General features: G+C 47.6%; 3 protein-coding genes across 3 annotated transcripts; 2 read left to right on the top strand and 1 right to left on the bottom strand.

Annotated features, from left to right (window-relative positions):
* Positions 1-6,078: 6,078 nt before the first annotated feature.
* DUSP23 (dual specificity phosphatase 23) lies at positions 6,079-9,867 on the bottom strand. The gene is made up of 3 exons (XM_070950832.1): positions 9,819-9,867; positions 7,911-8,194; positions 6,079-7,161 (listed from the first exon to the last, which is right to left on the bottom strand). Exons 2-3 carry the CDS (start codon positions 8,178-8,180, stop codon positions 6,976-6,978), a joined length of 456 nt encoding a protein of 151 aa, XP_070806933.1. The 5' UTR covers positions 8,181-8,194; positions 9,819-9,867; the 3' UTR covers positions 6,079-6,975.
* A 3,158-nt stretch (positions 9,868-13,025) lies between these two features.
* Positions 13,026-16,219, top strand: LOC139321718 (C-reactive protein-like). Its single transcript, XM_070950550.1, has 2 exons — positions 13,026-13,253; positions 13,805-16,219. Exons 1-2 carry the CDS (start codon positions 13,196-13,198, stop codon positions 14,407-14,409), a joined length of 663 nt encoding a protein of 220 aa, XP_070806651.1. The 5' UTR covers positions 13,026-13,195; the 3' UTR covers positions 14,410-16,219.
* A 327-nt stretch (positions 16,220-16,546) lies between these two features.
* Positions 16,547-18,628, top strand: LOC139322077 (C-reactive protein-like). Its single transcript, XM_070951056.1, has 2 exons — positions 16,547-16,646; positions 17,841-18,628. Exons 1-2 carry the CDS (start codon positions 16,583-16,585, stop codon positions 18,446-18,448), a joined length of 672 nt encoding a protein of 223 aa, XP_070807157.1. The 5' UTR covers positions 16,547-16,582; the 3' UTR covers positions 18,449-18,628.
* Positions 18,629-19,185: the final 557 nt, after the last annotated feature.

The following is a 19,185-nucleotide window of genomic DNA, read 5'->3' as shown; positions in this document are numbered from 1 at the left end:
GAGTTACGTCGGATACAATTCCCACCCACCCCGATGTCTCTCGTGATCCCACTTGCGTGGCTACACTTCTCGATAGCTCCGTGGGAAATCAATCAACCCACTCCAGGAGTCCGGCTGAAGCGGCCAGCTAGCCCTAAGGAGGCATTTCAAGAGACTGGTCCTCATTGAGGCGGCGGACGCTACTGCTCCAAAATTTAGGGAAATCTCGGGGAAATCTGCTTCTTTCCGTCTCTGGGATGGATGAGACGCTTAAACCCGGGTTTTAGCCCCTTCCCCCCCCCCCCAAAGGTCAGGCAAACACGCGAGTTTCTTTGCATAAGCGAGGTTTTGCACGGGTCTGGTGGTTCACACGAAGCTCAGAGGGATTAGGATCGCTGCTGGGGGGCGGGGGAATCTTACCTGCTTGCTTCCACCGGGAGATGCCCACTCCCGGCCAGGGCTCTCGGTCCGGTCCGGACAGCCACCGAATCCGACCCGCCGCAGCCATCCACGGTCTCTGCAAGCGCCGCAGGAGGGGGGCTAACTTGGCGCTCCGTGCGCCCTTTTGCAACGCGGCGCCCGCGGGCGCCCGGCCGCTTTTGCGCTCCGTGCAATTTACTCCGCCGCTGCTCCGAAGCGCAAACCCAATCCTCTTTTTTTGCGCATTTGTTTGCTCCGCGGCTTCGCTTTCTGCCGGTTCTAGAAACTAACCGGAGCGCTCAAAAAAGTGGAAACTCCATCCCGTCCAAGGGAGAAAACTTCCCAACACAATGGAGGGGGCGGGGGCTTTGCTCCCCCCACTCCCTCCCACCCACTCACTCACCCCCCCACTCCCCCAGCCTCTTGGTTGCCCAGGGCAACGGCCAATCGCGTGCCCAAAAGGGCTCCTTGCGCCTTCCAAATGGACCAATCGCCGGGAGGACAAAGGCAGGACCTGGGTGCTTTAAAAGGTGGGGAGGGAGGGGGGGGAGATGGAAAGGGAGGGGGCGTGTCTTGGTACCTGGGGAGGGGGAGGGGTTTTATGTCGCAAAGGTGTCTGGGAAGTGTAGTTTTTTTCCCCCTTCCCACGGGGAGGGGGAGGGCAGAAATTCTGGAGCGGTTCCACTAAATCAAATGTTTTGTTTGTTTTTTTCTTTCTCAACTTTCAGCAACTTTTAAGGCCGGTGGACTTCGAGTCCCCAGAATTCCCCCACATTTTGGAAAATGGCTAAAGGTTGCAAACCGCCGCAGCTGAAATGAAGTGGGGTGCTTGGTTAACATGTAGGAAGTATAAATGAAACAAACACACACACACACACACATCAATGAAAAGGGTCACCAGCGGCTTAAAGAAAGGGTTGGCTGGGGAATTCTGGGAGTTGAACCCTTTCGTTTGGGGCAAAAGTACACGGTACTTTTTCATGTTTCAGTAGTCCTTCCTTCCCCTTTTCCTTCTCCTTCCTTCCTTCCTCCTACTTTCTCTTCCTTTTCCTCTTTCCTCCTTTTTTCCTCTCCTCTTTTCCTTCCTTCCTTCCCTTTTTCCTTCCTTCTCCTTCTTCCTTCTTTCCTCCTCTTTTCTCTTCCTTTTCTTCCTTCCTCTTTTCCTCTCCCCTTTTCCTTCCTTCCTTCTCCTTTTCCTTCCTTCCTTCCTCCTCTTTTCCTCTTCCCTTTTCCTTCCTTCCTTTACTTCTCCTTTTCCTTCCCTTTTTTCCTCCCTTTCTCCCTCCTTTTTTCCTCTCCCCTTTTCCTTCCTTCCTTCCTTTTCTTCTCCTTTTCCTTCCTTCCTCTCTCCTCCTTTTTTCCTCTCCCCTTTTCCTTCCTTCCTTCTCCTTTTTTCCTCTCCCTTTCCTTCCTTCCTTCCTTCCTTCTCCTTTTCCTTCCTTCCTCTCCTTTTCCTTCCTTCCTTCCTTCCTCCTTTTTCCTCTCCTTTTCCTTCCTTCCTTTTTTCCTTCTTTCCTCTCCTCTTTTCCTCTCCCCGTTTCCTTCCTTCCTCCTTTTTTCCTTTCCCCTTTTCCTTCCTTCCTTCTTTTTTCCTCCCTTTTCCTCCCTTCATTTCCTTCCTCCCCTCCTTTTCCTTTTCCCTCCCTCCCTCCCTCTTTCTTTTTCTTCTCTTTTCTTTCTTCTCCCTCTCTTTTCTCTTCCTTCCCAGAGCAGGCCATGATAATGCATTGTGGCGATCCCGTCCCTCCCACCACCACGGATGCACCGTGACCAAATGCAAGGAGCCATACAACGAAGTCATTTAATACCCCACCTGTTGCTTCCAAGCCCCACCCAGACCCGTTTCCTTCGGTTTTTTTGGCCCTCCCACCCCCACCCCAAACCTCCCGAGGCAGGAAGCCAACATTCCTGGGCTGAGGGTATCCCAAAATACGAGATTATCCCCCCCTCCTCCTTCCTTTTATAATCAGCACCTTGGAGAGGTGGAGACAAGATACGGCTTGAAGGGGGCTTTTAAAATAATCCAGGTCTCTGCGCAGGAGACACCGGATCCCTCCCCGGAGAGGCTGCGCTGGGGGGGGCCTGCCGGTACTTGATTCCCACTGGGCCCAAACAGGGATGGATTTTTAGGGCAACGTAGGAAAAGAAGGACTGGTGTTTTATTCATTACACACACACACACACACACACACACACACACACACACACACACACACACACCCCTCTGAATTCTGGAAGAGCTAAAATGTACACCACAATGTAAAAAAGATGTGGAGACTCTGGAAAGAAGAGCAGAGAAGAGCAAGAAAGAGGATTAGGGGACTGGAGGCTAAAACATACGAAGAAGTTGCAGGAACTGGGTATGTCTAGTCTGATGAAAAGAAGGACTAGGGGAGACATGATAGCAGTCTTCCAATATCTCAGGGGCTGCCCCAAAGAAGAGGGAGTCAAGCTATTCTCCAAAGCCCCTGAGGGCAGGACAAGAAGCAACGGATGGAAACTAACCAAGGAGAGAAGCAACTTAGAACTAAGGAGAAACTTCCTGACAGGGAGAACAATTCATCAGTGGAACAGCCTGCCACCAGAAGTTGTGAATGCTCCAACACTGGAAGTTTTTAAGATGATGTTGGATAACCATTTGTCTGAAGTGGTTTATAGGGTTTCCTGCCTAAGCAGGGGGTTGGACTAGAAGACCTCCAAGGTCCCTTCCAACTCTTGTTAATCTATTCTATTCTAAAATGCAGGATTGGCCCCAGGCAGCCCTAGAGTCAAATCTGCCCTCTTGGTCCACAACAGTTATTGCTGCAACCAGAAGGGACCTCCTTCCCTTCCTTCCTTTTCTCTCCTTCCTCAATCTCCCATCCATCCATCCTCCTTCCCTCTTCCCCTTCCAATTCCTCCTTGCTTCCTTTCTCTCTCCCCCTTCTCCAATTCTCCTTCCTTTTCTTTTCTTTCCCTTCCCTTCCTTCCCTTTTTCTGTCCCTCCCAATCTCCCACTCTGCCATCCATCTACCCTCCCTCTTCCCTTTCCAATTCTCTCCTTCCTTCCTTTCTCCCTCCCTCTTCCAATTCCCCTTCCTTCCTTCCTTCCCTCCTCTCTTCCTCTTCCAATTCTCTCCTTCCTTCCTACTCTTCCTTCTCCAATTCTCCTCCCTCCCTCTTTCCCTCCTTCCTTCCTTTCCTCCAGGTCTTTCTTTTCCTTCCTTCCTTCCTTCCTGTTGATCTAACATTGATATCCAAGGCTTGGGGTGGGGTGGGGGGCTCTGATGGGACCATCGCCCCCCACCCCGCAAAAAAAATTGCTCGATGTTTGGGCCAAAGTTAAAAAACTTCTAGAGGAGGTAATACAGAAACCAGTAAAAAGGAGAGCCAGAGCAATTTCTACTAGGGATTCCAACAGAAAATTACACAAAAGAAATACAATATTTAACACTCCATATATTAACAGCAGCTCGCATAATATAGGCGCAAAACTGGAAGAAGGAATGCCCACCAACAGAAGAGGACTTAATTAAAAAAAAAATAATAATCCTCGAATGCGCAGAGATGGACAAGCTTACAAAGGAACTTAAGGAAAGAGAGGACACAGGTTATTTTAGAGTATGGTACAGATGGTACGATTGGTGGGAGAAAAGGAAAAACGAAAAGAAAAAAAAAGGAATAAAGGAAAAAAAGGGGGAAGTGAAATAATACTTCGTTGTTTGTTTTTGTGATAATGTTGCTTGCATGCGTTGAAGATCGAAGTAAAGAGTAGTCGATATAAAGGAAATTAGATTATTTATATATTTATTTATTGGTTCGATTTATATGCCGCCCTTCCTCCGGAGACTCAGGGCGGCTTACAATGCGTTAAGCAATAGCCTTCGTACTTTTGTATATACCTGCCTAGCAGGCCTTTCGCCCCCCCCCCCCCAAGCGGTGTTCTTTTTTTTATACAAAATCAACTTATTGCCCCCACAATCCGGGTCCTCATTTTACCTACCTCGGAAGGATGGAAGGCTGAGTCAACCTTGAGCCTGGTGAGATTCGAACTCGCAGTAATTGCAGGCAGGTGGTGCTATTTAACAGCACTTTAGTCTGCTGCGCCGCCAAGATTATTTAAAAAAATTAAGATAAAGTTAGAATATATGTAAATAGTAAGAAAGGATCACCTTAAATGAGCTGTTAACAAGAGAAAAAGGAGATGTATGTAAGCGTTGTTTGTTTTGTGTTCGTTTTAACGTGTTTAAAATAAAAAAAAAACTTTTTTAAAAAAATTGCTCGATGATGCAATCCCAGCAGCTGAGTGGGAAATGGGGCTGATTTCTTCCAAAGAGCTGAAACCCCCCCTCCCAAATTCAGGGAGGGGGGGGCAAAATTCTACTTGGGGTTGGAGTGGGGAGTGTAGAATTTCTCAGATTTAATCCCCTCCCAGGCGGAAGATTTGTGGTTCTCTTTTGTGGCTGGGATTTCAGCCGTGAAACGTTTTGATCCCAGGGCTGGGAGTGGGGGTGGGGGGTGGGGGTGAGATTAGCCTTGAGTGGAACGGTCCAGTTCCTCTGGGTAGGAGCACCATGGCCCATAATCCTGGCTGGGGATGGGCAGACCCAGAAGTTAAGGAAGGATGTGTGTGTGTGTGTGGAGGGGGGGGAAATGTTTTCATTGCATTAGATTAGGCGGTAAACAGCAAGGATGTGCTTTCTGTAATTTATAGATAACAGATTTAACAAGAGATAAGGGACCTTATGGGTCATCTAGTCCAACCCCGGGCCCAAGACTGCTATCAGGTCTCCTCCTGGTCCTTCTCTTCACTAGACTTTCTGCAAACTAGGCCCAGTTCCTGCAAACTGTTCATCGTATGTTTTAGCCTCCAGGTCTTAATCTATCATTTTAGAGATTAAGAGTTGGGAGGGACCTTGTAGGTCATCTAGTCCAACCCCCCACTCAAGCAGGAGACCCTACACCATTTCTGACAGATGGCAGTCCAGTCTCTTCTTGAAAGCTTCCAGGGATGAAGCTCCCACAACTTCCGAAGGCAACTTCTCTTCCATGGGTTGATTGTTCTCACGGTCAGGAAATTTCTCCTTATTTCCAGGTTGAATCTCTCCTTGATCAGTTTCCACCCATTGTTCATCGACTTACGGCCACCATTGAGCCCATTTCCATCGCTAAGCGAGACATGTGTTAAGCGCGTTTTGCCTCGTTTTACGACCTTCCTTGCCCGGGTTGCTAAGTTGAATGCCTGCAGTTGTTAAGTCAGTCACACGGTTGTTAAGCGAATCGGGCCTCCCCGTTGCTTGTCAGAAGGTCGCAAGAGAGAATCACGTGGGACACTGCAACCATCATAAATACGAATCCATTGCCCTGCATCCAAATTTCGATCCCGTGATCAAAATCGCTGCATCGGTCATAAAGGTGAAAAACGGCCGTAAGTCCGAGGTTTTCAGGGCCGTTGTCAATAAATTGGATAAAACGGATTCACTGAATGCCCACCTTGTTCATTTAACAACCGCTGCGGTTTTTTTTTTTTTTAAACAACCGAGGTCACAAAACCAGTCCTTATCACATGGCGACCCGCTTAACGACCGCGACGACTCGCGAGCCTTATGACGGCCAAGGACAACCTGCAAATAAGTAAACAAATAACCTGGCAGGCAGAAACATTATCTGGTATTTTTTATTAATTATTATTATTATTATTAGAATGGCTTTCTTTATCGTCAAGCTCAGAAACGTAACCAGAAACTTTCCCTCCCTGAAACTCGAGATTCTAAACCTTAACATTCAAGATTTTCTCGTACAGTCTTGAATCATTTCCCTCCTAATATTTAACTTTTCCTCCATCCAAAGACACAACGGGCCAGGTTTACAAAGGAGGCTCTTTTTCAACGGTGGGATGGAGCTTTAAGTTTTGCAAAACGGCACCGGAGCTGTAAATGCTTCACTCTTGGGGAAAAAAAAAAAAGTTAATGTCAACTAACTCGGAGAGATTGGACCATAAGGAAGGCTGAGAAGGCCAAAGGATGGAGGCCTTTGAACTCTGGTGCTGGAGAAGACTCCCGTGAGTCCCTTGGACTGCAAGGCCATCCAACCGGTCGGTCCTAGAGGAGATCAACCCTGACTGCTCTCTAGAAGGCCAGATCCTGAAGACGAAACTCAAATCCTTTGGCCACCTAAGGAGAAGGAAGGACTCCCTGGAGAAGAGCCCAATGCTGGGAACGATGGAGGGCAAAAGAAGACGAAGGGGACGGCAGAGAAGGAGGTGGCCGGATGGAGTCACCGAAGCAGTCGGCGTGAGCTTCAATGGACTCCGGAGGATGGTAGAGGACAGGGAGGTCTGGAGGAACGTGGTCCATGGGGTCGCGATGGGTCGGACATGACTTCGCAACTAACAACAACAACTCGGAGAGAGCCGACAGATACGATAAAGGGATAAAGGTATGTCTGGGATTCCAATTGGACTGGATCCCCGGCTGGATCCACTCTCTCTCTCTAAAGCTAGTTTATTTTTCTCCACCCGCCCACCCCCGAAAGGAGCTGGAAGAGACACAATCGTTGCGTACTTTCACACGGGCAAATTCTCGTCCTTTCCCGCGGCTACTTTGTACGTTGGTAGAATTGGATGACGGCTTTCTCCTGGTCGTAAGTCTCGATGGAGCCCGGCCGCAGCTGGCGGATTTTTTGGATGGCGTCCACTCCGGCGATTTTGTGGGTCTTGGCAAGGTAACAGGCCAACATGGTTCCTGTCCGTCCGAAGCCCAGCAAACAGTGAACAGCCACAGCCTGACAAAGGGAAAAAAAAAAAAACCCGCATGTCAAAGGTTCTATTTCCTTTTGTTGGTTTTTCAGTGTAATATTCATTACGACTTTTTTTTTTTTTAAAAAAGGAAGATAAAAATGAAGGCGAGCAAATGGAAAAAGCAAAGCAAAGAGAAAAGCAAAAAACGGTGAGAAAGAAATATAAAATGAAAATGAATATAAAACCAGTCACTAAATGAATCGTTGTAACTTGGGGACTATCGGTACTGTCCAAAATAATGTTTTTTTTAAAAACCCTAAAGGTGTGGACTTCAACTCCCAGAATTCTCCAGTCAGCGTGGCTCTTAGTCTGGGAGTTGAAGTCCACCCATCTTAAAGCATGCTGGCTGGGGGATTCTGGGAGTGGAAGTCCACCCATCTTAAAGGAGGCTGGATGGGGAATTCTGGGAGTGGAAGTCCACCCATCTTAAAGGAGGCTGGATGGGGAATTCTGGGAGCTGAAGTCCATCCATCTTAAAGCATGCTGGCTGGGGAATTCTGGGAGTTGAAGTCCTTCCATCTTAAAGCCTGCTGGCTGGGGGATTCTGGGAGTTGAAGTCCACCCATCTTAAAGCATGCTGGCTGGGGGATTCTGGGAGTTGAAGTCCACCCGTCTTAAAACTAACAAGCTGAGAACTGTAATGTTCTTAGAAATCTTTGCCATGTCCGTTTCTTGGACAGGCCTACCTCGCAGGGGTGACACACCCATAATGAGATACCCAAAACCCCCTTACCTCCCCCTTGGCATTGGCGTCTTCCACAATCTGCAGAAACCGCTGGATCTGTTCGGTCGAGGGGGAGCAGAAGTCGGCAATGCGTAGACGGTGCACTTGGATGCCCGGGCAGGTGTCGTGGTAAGGCGGGCTCCGCTCGGTTAGCGATACCAGGTGCCGGATCCCATGGTCATGCATATACTGGTAGTGAGCAGGGAGCCGGGGCATAGCCAGCCCAGCCAACAGGCCTGAGACGACCCAAGAGAAATTGGGGGGCAGCGCTGATGCCATCCGTCCTGCCAGGGCTGAAAAGAAGAATGGATTTATGGCTTGGTAAGTGGTTTGGGGTACACTGCACGGAAAGGGGACAATGTTAGAAAGAAGAATAATATTGTATGAGAGTGTTTCTAAACCTTGGCAACTTTATAGATGGCTGGACTTCAACTCCCAGAATTCCCCAGCCAGCATGTTCTGGGAGCTGAAGTCCACCCATCTTAAAGCATGCTGGCTGGGGGATTCTGGGAGTTGAAGTCCAGCCATCTTAAAGCATGCTGGCTGGGGGATTCTGGGAGTTGAAGTCCAGCCATCTTAAAGCATGCTGGTTGGGGAATTCTGGGAGCTGAAGTCCACCCATCTTAAAGCATGCTGGCTGGGGGATTCTGGGAGTGGAAGTCCACCCATCTTAAAGCATGCTGGCTGGGGAATTCTGGGAACTGAAGTCCACCCATCTGAAAGCACCCTGGCTGGGGAATTCTGGGAGTGGAAGTCCACCCATCTTAAAGCATGCTGGCTGGGGAATTCTGGGAACTGAAGTCCACCCATCTGAAAGCACCCTGGCTGGGGAATTCTGGGAGTGGAAGTCCACCCATCTTAAAGCATGCTGGCTGGGGAATTCTGGGAACTGAAGTCCACCCATCTGAAAGCACCCTGGCTGGGGAATTCTGGGAGTTGAAGTCCACAGAGAGAAAAGAACAGAAGATAAGAAGAGGAAGAGAGAAAGAGAGATGGAGGTGATAGAGAGAGATAGAGAGATGATGAAAGAAAGTTGGAAGCAATAAGGAATCCTTGAGGCCATCCAGTCTAACTTCTGCTCGGTGCAAGAATTTAAATTAAAGTATCCTGCATCGATGGATACCTAGGTTCTGCTGGTACTCCTCATTTGACGAAGGAATGGTTAGAGTAAAAAGGGAAGGAAGGAAAGGAAGGAAGGAAAAGAAATGGAGAGACGGAAGGAGAAAGGAAGGAAAGAAGAAGAAAGGAAGGAAAGGAAGGAAGGAAAAGAAATGGAGAGATGGAAGGAGAAAGAAAGGAAGGAAGAAGAAAAGCAGTAAAGGAAGGAAGGAAAAGAAATGGAGAGATGGAAGGAGGAGGAAAGGAAGGAAAGAAGAAGAAAAGAAGGAAAGAAAGGAAGGAAAAGAAATGGAGAGATGGAAGGAGGAAGAAAGGAAGGAAAGAAGAAAAGGAAGGAAGGAAAAGAAATGGAGAGACGGAAGGAGAAAGGAAGGAAGGAAGGAAAGAAAGAAAGAAAAAGATGATAGATAGATAGATAGGTAGATAGATAGATAGATAGCATTTTTGGCATTCGTCCGCCCCCTTGTGGTCGACCCCAGCAATTGCAGTCGAGGCGAGAGAAAAAAGCAAAATAACCTCTCGGGGTTTTTTTGCAAGCTTCCGCCTTGCAAAAGTGCCTAAAAATAAACGCCAGTGGTGTGTGAGTGTGTGTCCGTGTCCCCGGCTGACCTGGGGGCTGGGATTTCAAACGACCGTCGCTGACCCGAGAAGGGCCGTGCCCGTGCCCCCCCTTCTTCACCCCAATTTGCAAGATTTGCGCCCCCCACTCGTTGCTCCCCCAATCTGCCTTTGCAAGCATGCACACAAAGGGCGACCGTTGCCCTTTGGACGGACTGCATTTAAACCCACGATCACTACCTGCGAGAAAGGCAAGGGAGGTGCAAACGCCCCGTTCCCACGTGCTTGCTTTGCCCCGGAACCAGCCGGCCGGGAATTCCCACGTGTAGAAGAACGGCGGGCAAGACAAAACGAAGGGAGCGCCTCTAAACGCCGCTCTCCACCCTAAGCGCACAAAAAAAATTATAAAAACCCCGCAGGAGGGACCATCGCCAAACTCTCAACTTTCCCAGCCCAGAAGAGTGAAATATTTTGGGAATTTTTTTTTAAAAAAAAGGCAGAATATTTTATTTCCCCAAAGGGAGAAATAGAGAAACTTGTTTTTAGAGGCAGGAAGCAACACCACCACCCCCCACATCCATTATCTTTCTTAATAGCCCACAGCAGATGCCAGCCCTTAAGGAGATAAAACAGCTGAAAGAAAAAGGAAGGAAGGAAGGAAGGAAGGGGGGGAGGGAGGGAGGGAAGGAAGGAAGGAAGGGGGAGGGAGGGAGGGAAGGAAGGAAAGAAGCAAGGAAGGAATTAAGAGGAAAGAAAGAAAGAAATTAAGAGGAAAGGAAGGAAGGAAAGGAAGGAAGGAAGGAAGGAAGAAAGAAAGAAGTTAAGAGGAAAGAAAGAGGAAAGAAAGAAATTAAGAAGATAGAGAAAAAGAAAGAAAGAAAGAAAGAAAGAAAAAAGAAATTAAGAGGAAAGAAAGAAAAGGAAGGAAGGAGGGAAGGAAGAAATTAAGAGAAAAGAGAAAGAAAAAGAAAGAAAGAAAAAGAAAGAAAGAAAGCTGACTGTCTAGATGGCTCAATTCATAAGCAAAGCAAAATGCTGCCAGCCGGAAACCCATTCAAGACAAGGATATTTCGAAACTCCTTCGCAGCAAAGTTTGACCACTAACCAAGGCAGAATGGTAGGATTAGAACAAGCAGCCCCTCGCCCAAAAGATCCAAACACAGGACAAAAGCCATTAAGCCACGATAGGAATTGCCCAACATCCTTTCAGAACACAAGTCCCCTTTGTTGCCCCACCCCAAGAACAGTTCAAATTTCAAAAGTCACAGAAACCTATGAAGATCCATCCACTCGTTCAACCGTTTGCTCAGCTGCCCCAGAACCGCATGCTGTGGGTGGTTCTGCTGCTTCATCAGTAAACCTTCTTTCCAATTGGTCTCCGTGTCGTTTCCAGAGTCTTCCTTTCTCCCAGTTTGGAACTGAACCAGATGGATTTCCCTTCCCAACAGTTGGTTTCATACCACCACTGGCTGAACGCGGGTATTCAGCCTGTGACTATTCGGTTCGAGAAGTTAATGATCCAGTCTAAGCCACAGAAAAGTTACATCAAACTACCTAACTTAGTTTGGCCTCTTGGAGAGGAAACAATTCCTTCGGTTGTTGGAGCGTGTTGTGAGAATGTGGCTTCCTTGTAATCCTCTGTTCTGCACAAGCTGTCACAGAGAGCGACCTTCAGGAGGACTAGAAACATTCCAAGGTGAGACCTTCACGAGGACTAGGAACATAGGACTAGAATCATGCCAGGAGCCACCTTCAAGTGGACAAGAATGTTCAAGAGGACTAGAAACATACCAGGAGGGACTTTCAAGAGGACTAGAAACGTACCAGGAGGGACCTTCAAGAGGACTAGAAACATACCAGGAGAGACCTTCAAGAGGACTAGAAACATACCAGGAGGAACCTTCAAGAGGACTAGAAACATACCAGGAGGAACCTTCAAGAGGACTAGAAACATACCAGGAGGGACCTTCAAGAGGACTAGAAACATACCAAGAGGGACCTTCAAGAGGACTAGAAACATACCAGGAGGGACCTTCAAGAGGACTAGAAACGTACCAGGAGGGACCTTCAAGAGGACTAGAAACATACCAGGAGGGACCTTCAAGAGGACTAGAAACATACCAGGTGGGACCTTCAAGAGGACTAGAAACATACCAGGAGGGACCTTCAAGAGGACTAGAAACATACCAGGTGGGACCTTCAAGAGGACTAGAAACATACCAGGAGGGACCTTCAAGAGGACTAGAAACATACCAGGTGGGACCTTCAAGAGGACTAGAAACGTACCAGGAGGGACCTTCAAGAGGACTAGAAACATACCAAGAGGGACCTTCAAGAGGACTAGAAACATACCAGGAGGGACCTTCAAGAGGACTAGAAACGTACCAGGAGGGACCTTCAAGAGGACTAGAAACATACCAGGAGGGACCTTCAAGAGGACTAGAAACATACCAGGTGGGACCTTCAAGAGGACTAGAAACATACCAGGAGAGACCTTCAAGAGGACTAGAAACATACCAGGAGAGACCTTCAAGAGGACTAGAAACATACCAGGAGAGACCTTCAAGAGGACTAGAAACATACCAGGTGGGACCTTCAAGAGGACTAGAAACATACCAGGAGGGACCTTCAAGAGGACTAGAAACATACCAGGTGGGACCTTCAAGAGGACTAGAAACATACCAGGTGGGACCTTCAAGAGGACTAGAAACATACCAGGAGAGACCTTCAAGAGGACTAGAAACATACCAGGAGAGACCTTCAAGAGGACTAGAAACATACCAGGAGAGACCTTCAAGAGGACTAGAAACATACCAGGAGAGACCTTCAAGAGGACTAGAAACATACCAGGTGGGACCTTCAAGAGGACTAGAAACATACCAGGAGGGACCTTCAAGAGGACTAGAAACATACCAGGTGGGACCTTCAAGAGGACTAGAAACATACCAGGTGGGACCTTCAAGAGGACTAGAAACATACCAGGAAGGACCTTCAAGAGGACTTGAAGAAACAGACCTAGTGGTCCCTGGAGCCCCCCCCCCTCTGAGTTTCTTCCTTGTTTTCTTTTTTAATTCACGTCTTTATTATTTTTAATTATTATTATTTTTACATTTTCTTCATTTTTATTTTATTTTTCTTCCTAGTTTTAAGTCTTGTCGAACGATGGACAGTTCGTTAAACTCGGTTCCTGATCATTTTATGTTTAAACTCGGTTACCCAACCCGGTTTGGCAGGGATCCCCACCCCTGTTACTTAACTCTCTCCCTGCTCGGAAATAATTGATTTCAAAAGACTGGGAAGCAAATATTGATTCGGCCTCTTTTTCCCCACCTTAAAAGACCTCCAAGCCCCTAATCCTGAGCCTGGAAAAACAAAGGTTGGATTTCCCAGCCGTGGCACGCGGGCTTACTTATTAACCCAGCATGAAAAGTATTAATTGCGAGGACTTCAGATCTGCTTCCAGACGGAGGAAGACTGAGGGTTGGCATTTTCCCTTGTTGCACACCAAGGTATATACACACAAAACACACAAATACACACACACAAACACAAACAAACACACACAGATTGCTCCGGCTGGCTTTTTCTTTTTTTTCTTTTAACCCGAGAACAACAAAATGGAGATATTTTTGCTGCTCCTTCTCGTCTGCTTCACGGAAGCGGTGGCGCCCAAAAGTAAGTGATGCGTTCGGGTAAAGGGATGGGATTTGTAGTGGAAATTTGGCAGGGGAGGGTGGTCCAGCCAGGAAACCCCCCCTTAAGCTTGGCTGGCTAGGTGGCTCAAGTGGCTAAGACGGTGCTGAGCTTGTCGATCGGAAAGGTCGGCAGCTCAGCGGTTCGAATCCAGAGGTGGGTTTCAGCAGGTTCTGACCAGTTCTGAAGAACCGGTAGCGGAAATTTTGAGGAGTTCGAAGAACCGCTAGTCAAAATCCTGACTCTGCCTCCTGAGTCCCAACTGATCGGGAGGAAATGGGGATTTTGCAGTAACCTTCCTCTGGATTGGGGAGGGAATGGAGATTTTACAGTATCCTTCCCCTGCCACCCACTAAGCCACGCCCACCAAGCCATGCCACGCCCACAGAACCGGTAGTAAAAATGTTTGAAACCCACCGCTGTTCGAATCCCTAGTATAAGTCTCCTGCGCGAGCAGGGGGTTGGGCTAGATGACCTCCAAAGGTCCCGTCCGACTCGGTTACTGTTATAACGGCACTTCTTCTCCCCGTCAGATCTGCAGGACCAGGTTTTTCTCTTCCCAACGCGTTCTCTCAGCTCCTACGTTCTCCTGAAACCCAGCCAGAGCCGAGAAATGGAGAGCTTTACTATCTGCCTGAATTTTTACACCGATCTGAAGCAGGCTTTCGGCCTCTTCTCGGCTTCCTCCCGGGATCACGGCAACGAGATCCTGATCTTCAAAGGAGCCACCGACTACTATGTCAGCGTGGGTAACCAAGAGGTCGCTTTCAAGGACCTCGAGGAAAAGAGCGGCCGCCAAGGGGAAGATCTGTGCATGGCGTGGGAGTCGGTCACCGGGATTGTCCAGCTCTGGATCAACAGGATCCCCCTGCCCCGTAAAGTCATCGCCAAGGGTTACCGGATCAGACGGGATCTGGTCATCATGCTGGGACAGGATCAGGATTCCTACGGGGGCTCGTTGGACATCGAGCAAGCTTTCGAAGGAGAACTCGGCGAAGTCTACCTGTGGGACACGGTCTTGTCTGTTGATCAAATGAGGGGCTTCCAGAGGAGGGGAGACTCTACCCCTTTGCTGGATTGGCTTGATCTGAGTTATGAAATGAAGGGGGATGTGATGGCGGTTTCCTCCTTAATTTGAGGCCCTTTTTTCCCCCTAGCTTGTTTAATTTCTCTGTCCGTCTATCTATCTATCTATCTATCTATCTATCTATCTATCTATCTATCTATCTACCTATCTACCTACCTACCTACCTACCTACCTACCTACCTACCTACCTATCTATCTATCTATCTATCTATCATCCCTCCATCTATTTGTCATCCATCCCTCCTTCCCTCATCCCTGTCTGTCTGTCTGTCTGTCTGTCTGTCTGTCTGTCTATCTATCTATCTATCTATCTATCTATCTATCTATCTATCTATCTTCCATCTATTTCAGGAGTCTCCAAACTTGGCAATTTTAAGACTTGTGGACTTCAGCTCCCAGAATTCCCCAGCCAGCATGTCTGGCTGATGGCATGTGGACGATGTTGACCAAAGGGGAAGGGCCCTTTTTAAAAGAGAGTCCCGTGCCAACATTAACCACTGCTTTAAAAAAATAAAATGGCTGATAACCTTCACCACAATGTGTTAATCTTTGGTTCTGGATTCCCTTTAGTAGTTTATTTTTAAAACCGGGTTTTGTAATCTTCGGCAAACACTTTGAGGGATGGAATAACAATGGAATGAATAATTGAGCCAAACACCAGCGCCGGGGAAAATATTTTGATTGGACTCCAGTCAGAAATGGAAGATTATATTCCAGGAAATGTACCCAAAAGTATAACTGAGAGGTGGTTTTAGGAGAGTATGAATTGGACAGGTGTTGGCTTTTAAAAGACGGTTGGACAGCTCTTTGGAAGGGTGCCCAGATCCCTTATCTTATTCTGAGAAGACAGGCACTTCTGTTCCAAAACCCAGCATCAGAAAGTTTGAAGGTGACTTATTGTACAAAATATAGAATGATAGGCTTGGAAGGGACCTTGGAGGTCTTCTAGTCCAACCCCCTGCTTAGGCAGGAAAACCCTACACCACTTCAGACAAATGGCTGTCCAATCTCTTCTTAAAAACCTCCAGTGATGGAGCATCCACAACTTCTGGTGGCGAACAGTTCCACTGGTTAATTGTTCCAACTGTTAGGAAGTTTCTCCTTACTCATAACTTCTGGTGGCGAACAGTTCCACTGGTTAATTGTTCCAACTGTTAGGAAGTTTCTCCTTACTCATAACTTCTGGTGGCGAACAGTTCCACTGGTTAATTGTTCTCACTGTTAGGAAGTTTCTCCTTAATTCAGGTTGCTTCTCTCCTGGATTAGTTTCCATCCATTGCTTCTTGTCCTGCCTTCAGGTGCTCTGGAGAATAATTTGAGCCCCCTCTTCTTTGTGGCAGCCCCCCAAATACTGGAAGACTGCTATCATGTCACCCCTACTTCTCCTCTTTGGGAGACTAGGCATACCCAATTCCTGCAACCATTCATCATATGATTTAACCTACACACACACAAGCACAATTATCATAGAGAGGGGCTCCTCCAGGTGCCGTCAGCCAAACAATGTCGACTGGCGGCCCCCAGGGGGAGGGCCTTCTCTGTGGGGGCACCTACTATCTGGAACGGAGATACGGAGGATCCCGGATCTGCGCACTTTCCGCCGTGCTCTTAAGACCCTCCTATTCCAGCAGGCCGGCCTGGCCTAATTTTCTCCCCTTTCTTTTAATTTTTTTTAAACTGAAATTTTAATTTGTTTTTAAATTATTGGGAATTTTAAATTGTCTCGGGCGAAATTATTTAATTTGGTTTTAATTATGTCTTTTAACTTTTGTATTTATGTGTTTGATTCTGTGCCTGTTCACCGCCCTGAGCCCTTCGGGAGTAGGGCGGTATACAAATCTAATAAATGAATGAAATGAAATGAATCTTTGTTGGTCCTCCTTGCATGTGTCAACATCTTTTTTGAGTGTTGTGGTGACCAGAACTCGACGCAATATTCCAAGGTGATTTCTTCATCGCTGAAGTATAAAACAGTAAGTAACGCTTCTTGTGTTGATTTAGTCCTGATTCTCAATGACATCAATTCACTCATGGGGAAAACCAAAATTGACAGCTCAGCCTGCCCCTTGTTCAAAGCTCAAGAGACACGTAAGACAGGTTGTCGCCACTCGAGAAGCTGATTTGGTCCTTCAAGGAGGACACCTCTCCGCATCCAAGGATATTCGGAACGAGAGGACCTGCCCAGAGTTCCTGCAACCATCTGGTTCCTCCATCGTCCACCAAGATGGCCATCCTTCTTTCCCTGCTTGTTATCCTCGCCTGTCTGTCAGGATCCTTCGGCGAAGAAGGTGAGGCTTAAACCCATGTAGGAGCAGCTCCACCTGTCCATTGAAGCTCCTGTGGTCTCCAGAGGCTGGGTGAAATCTGTTGAGCTTTTAGTAGAGTAGAGTAGAGTAGAGTAGAGTAGAGTAGAGTAGAGTAGAGTAGAGTAGATAGAGTGGAGTAGAGTAGAGTAGAGTAGAGTAGAGTAGAGTAGAGTAGAGTAGAGTAGATAGAGTAGAGTAGAATAGAGTGGAGTAACAGAGTTGGAAGGGACCTTGGAGGTCTTCTAGTCCAACCCCCTGCTTAGGCAGGAAACCCTACACCACTTTTCATCAGTGCTGTCCTCCATGGGGCAGTTAGATCTTCTTTTCAGGATACGGCTTGTCGGTCAAGTTGTTGTAAGGCCATGGGTTGATTCCCCCAGAAGATCCACCTGAGGTGGCTTCAGCCAAGTAGAGTCTCCATGAGTAAAAAAGAGACCTGAATTCCTGGTCTTGGTTGAGGAGAAGCTGGCCTTGTGTCCCCCCTTCCCCCCAAAAAATCCAGGGGTCAAGTGGGAACCTGCTCCGACCCTTGTCAAAACAGCCAACTCTTGTTGGACAGATTTTCCCACATTTTTTTTTTGCTCAGGGCTCAAGGTCCTCTTATCTGCCCATCCTGTTTTTTATTTTTTATTTATTTATTTATTTATTTGTCAAACATGTATAAGGCAAAGGCTTTGTATGCCCTAGTTTGCAGCACAATATTACCGGAGAAGAAGCTATGCAAGATTAGTGTCAGGTTTCGATGCTATCTCAAAATAAATGAATTTCCAACCTGCCGATCTTTGAGGAAATTTTCTCTTTATTGAGTATAGTGATCTGTCCCTGGCTCTTTCGCGGTCAGCACTGACCTTTGCCCCCCAAGCCCTCCCTTTCTGATCCCCAATTCTCTGCGTCTCATTGGCTATCTTCCAAGCCACTCTCCTCATCCCATCTCCGTCAGATCACAGGAATGTCCCCCCTCCTCCCATCTCCGAGGAAACAGAATCTTCAAAGGAATTAAGTAGGCAAAAGTTCAAGCTTCTTCTCTCCTTTCATATGTCAGCGCTGGAACGCTGACAATTAGGTTTTCAACGCTTAATGCCTTTCTGTTGCCAGCAACAGAATCACCTTCCTCCGTCTGCTACCTGATCCAAAACAGGTCCCCTGCTAACAAGAGATCTCTTGGTCTCCTTCCAGATCTCCAGAAGAAAGTCTTCGTTTTCCCGGCAGCTTCTCGCAACGCCTTCGTGCGTCTGAACGTCCATCTTCCGCAGCCCCTGACCAGCCTCTCCGTCTGCCTGAAACACCACTGCCCGCTTTTGCGCCCTTATTCCCTCTTCTCTTACGCCACCCGGTCCAGCGACAACGATTTCCTGATTTTTAAGGAAGAGCCCAATGTCTATTCGGTTAGCGTCGGCGGCTCGGACGTACGTTTCAAGATCCCTAGGCAAGATATTCCCCGTTGGGAGCACATCTGTGTCTCTTGGGACTCCAGAAATGGGTTGATTTATTTTTGGCTCGACGGAGTTCTCCTGCCACGCTTGGGAACCAAAAGGGGTCACAAAATCAGCCACCAGGCATCCATCATTCTGGGGCAGGACCAGGATACCTTCGGAGGGGGCTTTGACATCAACCAATCCTTTATGGGGGACATGTCGGAGGTCAACATGTGGCCTCGAGTGCTGACCACCGACGACGTTCGGTTGCTTATGAAAGACGACACCGTACCAAATCCTCTGGCCAGCTGGAATGCTTTTAATTACACGATTCAAGATTATGTGGTCGTGACGGATGAAGTCCCTTAGCTTTCTCCAAAAGGAAGACCCGCGTTTGAAAGAAAGAAAAAAAGAAAGGAAAGGAAAGGGAAAAAAAAGAAATGCGTAGTTTTTAGTGTATTGCAAATTTGAAGTAGACCGCGATTGATCGGTAGATCCTCCGCGCGTGAAAAAAATCACGAGCGGGCATTCGAATCTCCTCGCAATAAAAATAAGCCGCTTGTTCACGATAACGCTGATTTTTTCCCTCTCTCCTGTTTATTTTATTTGCGTAATGCGGATCCAAAATACAGGGTGGGAAGTGATTTCAACTTTTCTTCTTTGTTACATGGGGATGCATCATCATCTTGTAAACGACCCCATTATCCCTTGCAGGGCAAAGTCTGGGCAACTGAATGGAGCTAGCCGAGTGTTTGAATGGCCGGATGCTCTTCCTGTCGTCAGGGCGGAGTTTTGTTCAGCAGATATATATTCTCATTGTGCACAAGAGAGAGAAATATCTGCCTCTACCTAGGATCGAACTCAAAGCCTCCCAATTGTGAGGCCAGAGCTCCACTTCTAGGCCACTTTTGTTACATGGGGACTGACCGGAACAAATATACACAGTGCATATTCAGCTGATAGACTACTGCAAAAGTTGCTTCCTGGTGCTGCCCTTGAAGACGGTTCTGTGTTCAGCCGCAGTGCATGAGTTGCAGCCCCACAAAATCCTAATCTTTTAACATTTCGTATACATACTTTCTCATTCACTTTTCCATTCCATTTTA

The sequence above is a fragment of the Pituophis catenifer genome, unplaced genomic scaffold (assembly GCF_029215685.1).
Source record: "Pituophis catenifer annectens isolate HBS135680 unplaced genomic scaffold, rPitCat1.0.hap2 SCAF_10, whole genome shotgun sequence".
In the NCBI taxonomy this organism is placed as follows: Eukaryota; Metazoa; Chordata; class Lepidosauria; order Squamata; family Colubridae; genus Pituophis; species Pituophis catenifer.
The sequence above is the reverse complement of the archived record's forward strand: the minus strand, read 5'-3'. Positions and strand labels throughout refer to the sequence as shown.

Bases quoted from the DNA above. Each gene is read 5' to 3' on its own strand.
- DUSP23 (XM_070950832.1), bottom strand. From the start codon at position 8,180: ATGGCATCAGCGCTGCCCCCCAATTTCTCTTGGGTCGTCTCAGGCCTG. The intron at 7,162-7,910 runs GTAAGGGGGTTT...TCCCTTTGTCAG, and splicing joins ACGCCAATGCCAAGGGGGAG to GCTGTGGCTGTTCACTGTTT.
- LOC139321718 (XM_070950550.1), top strand. From the start codon at position 13,196: ATGGAGATATTTTTGCTGCTCCTTCTCGTCTGCTTCACGGAAGCGGTG. The intron at 13,254-13,804 runs GTAAGTGATGCG...TCTCCCCGTCAG, and splicing joins GGAAGCGGTGGCGCCCAAAA to ATCTGCAGGACCAGGTTTTT.
- LOC139322077 (XM_070951056.1), top strand. From the start codon at position 16,583: ATGGCCATCCTTCTTTCCCTGCTTGTTATCCTCGCCTGTCTGTCAGGA. The intron at 16,647-17,840 runs GTGAGGCTTAAA...GTCTCCTTCCAG, and splicing joins AGGATCCTTCGGCGAAGAAG to ATCTCCAGAAGAAAGTCTTC.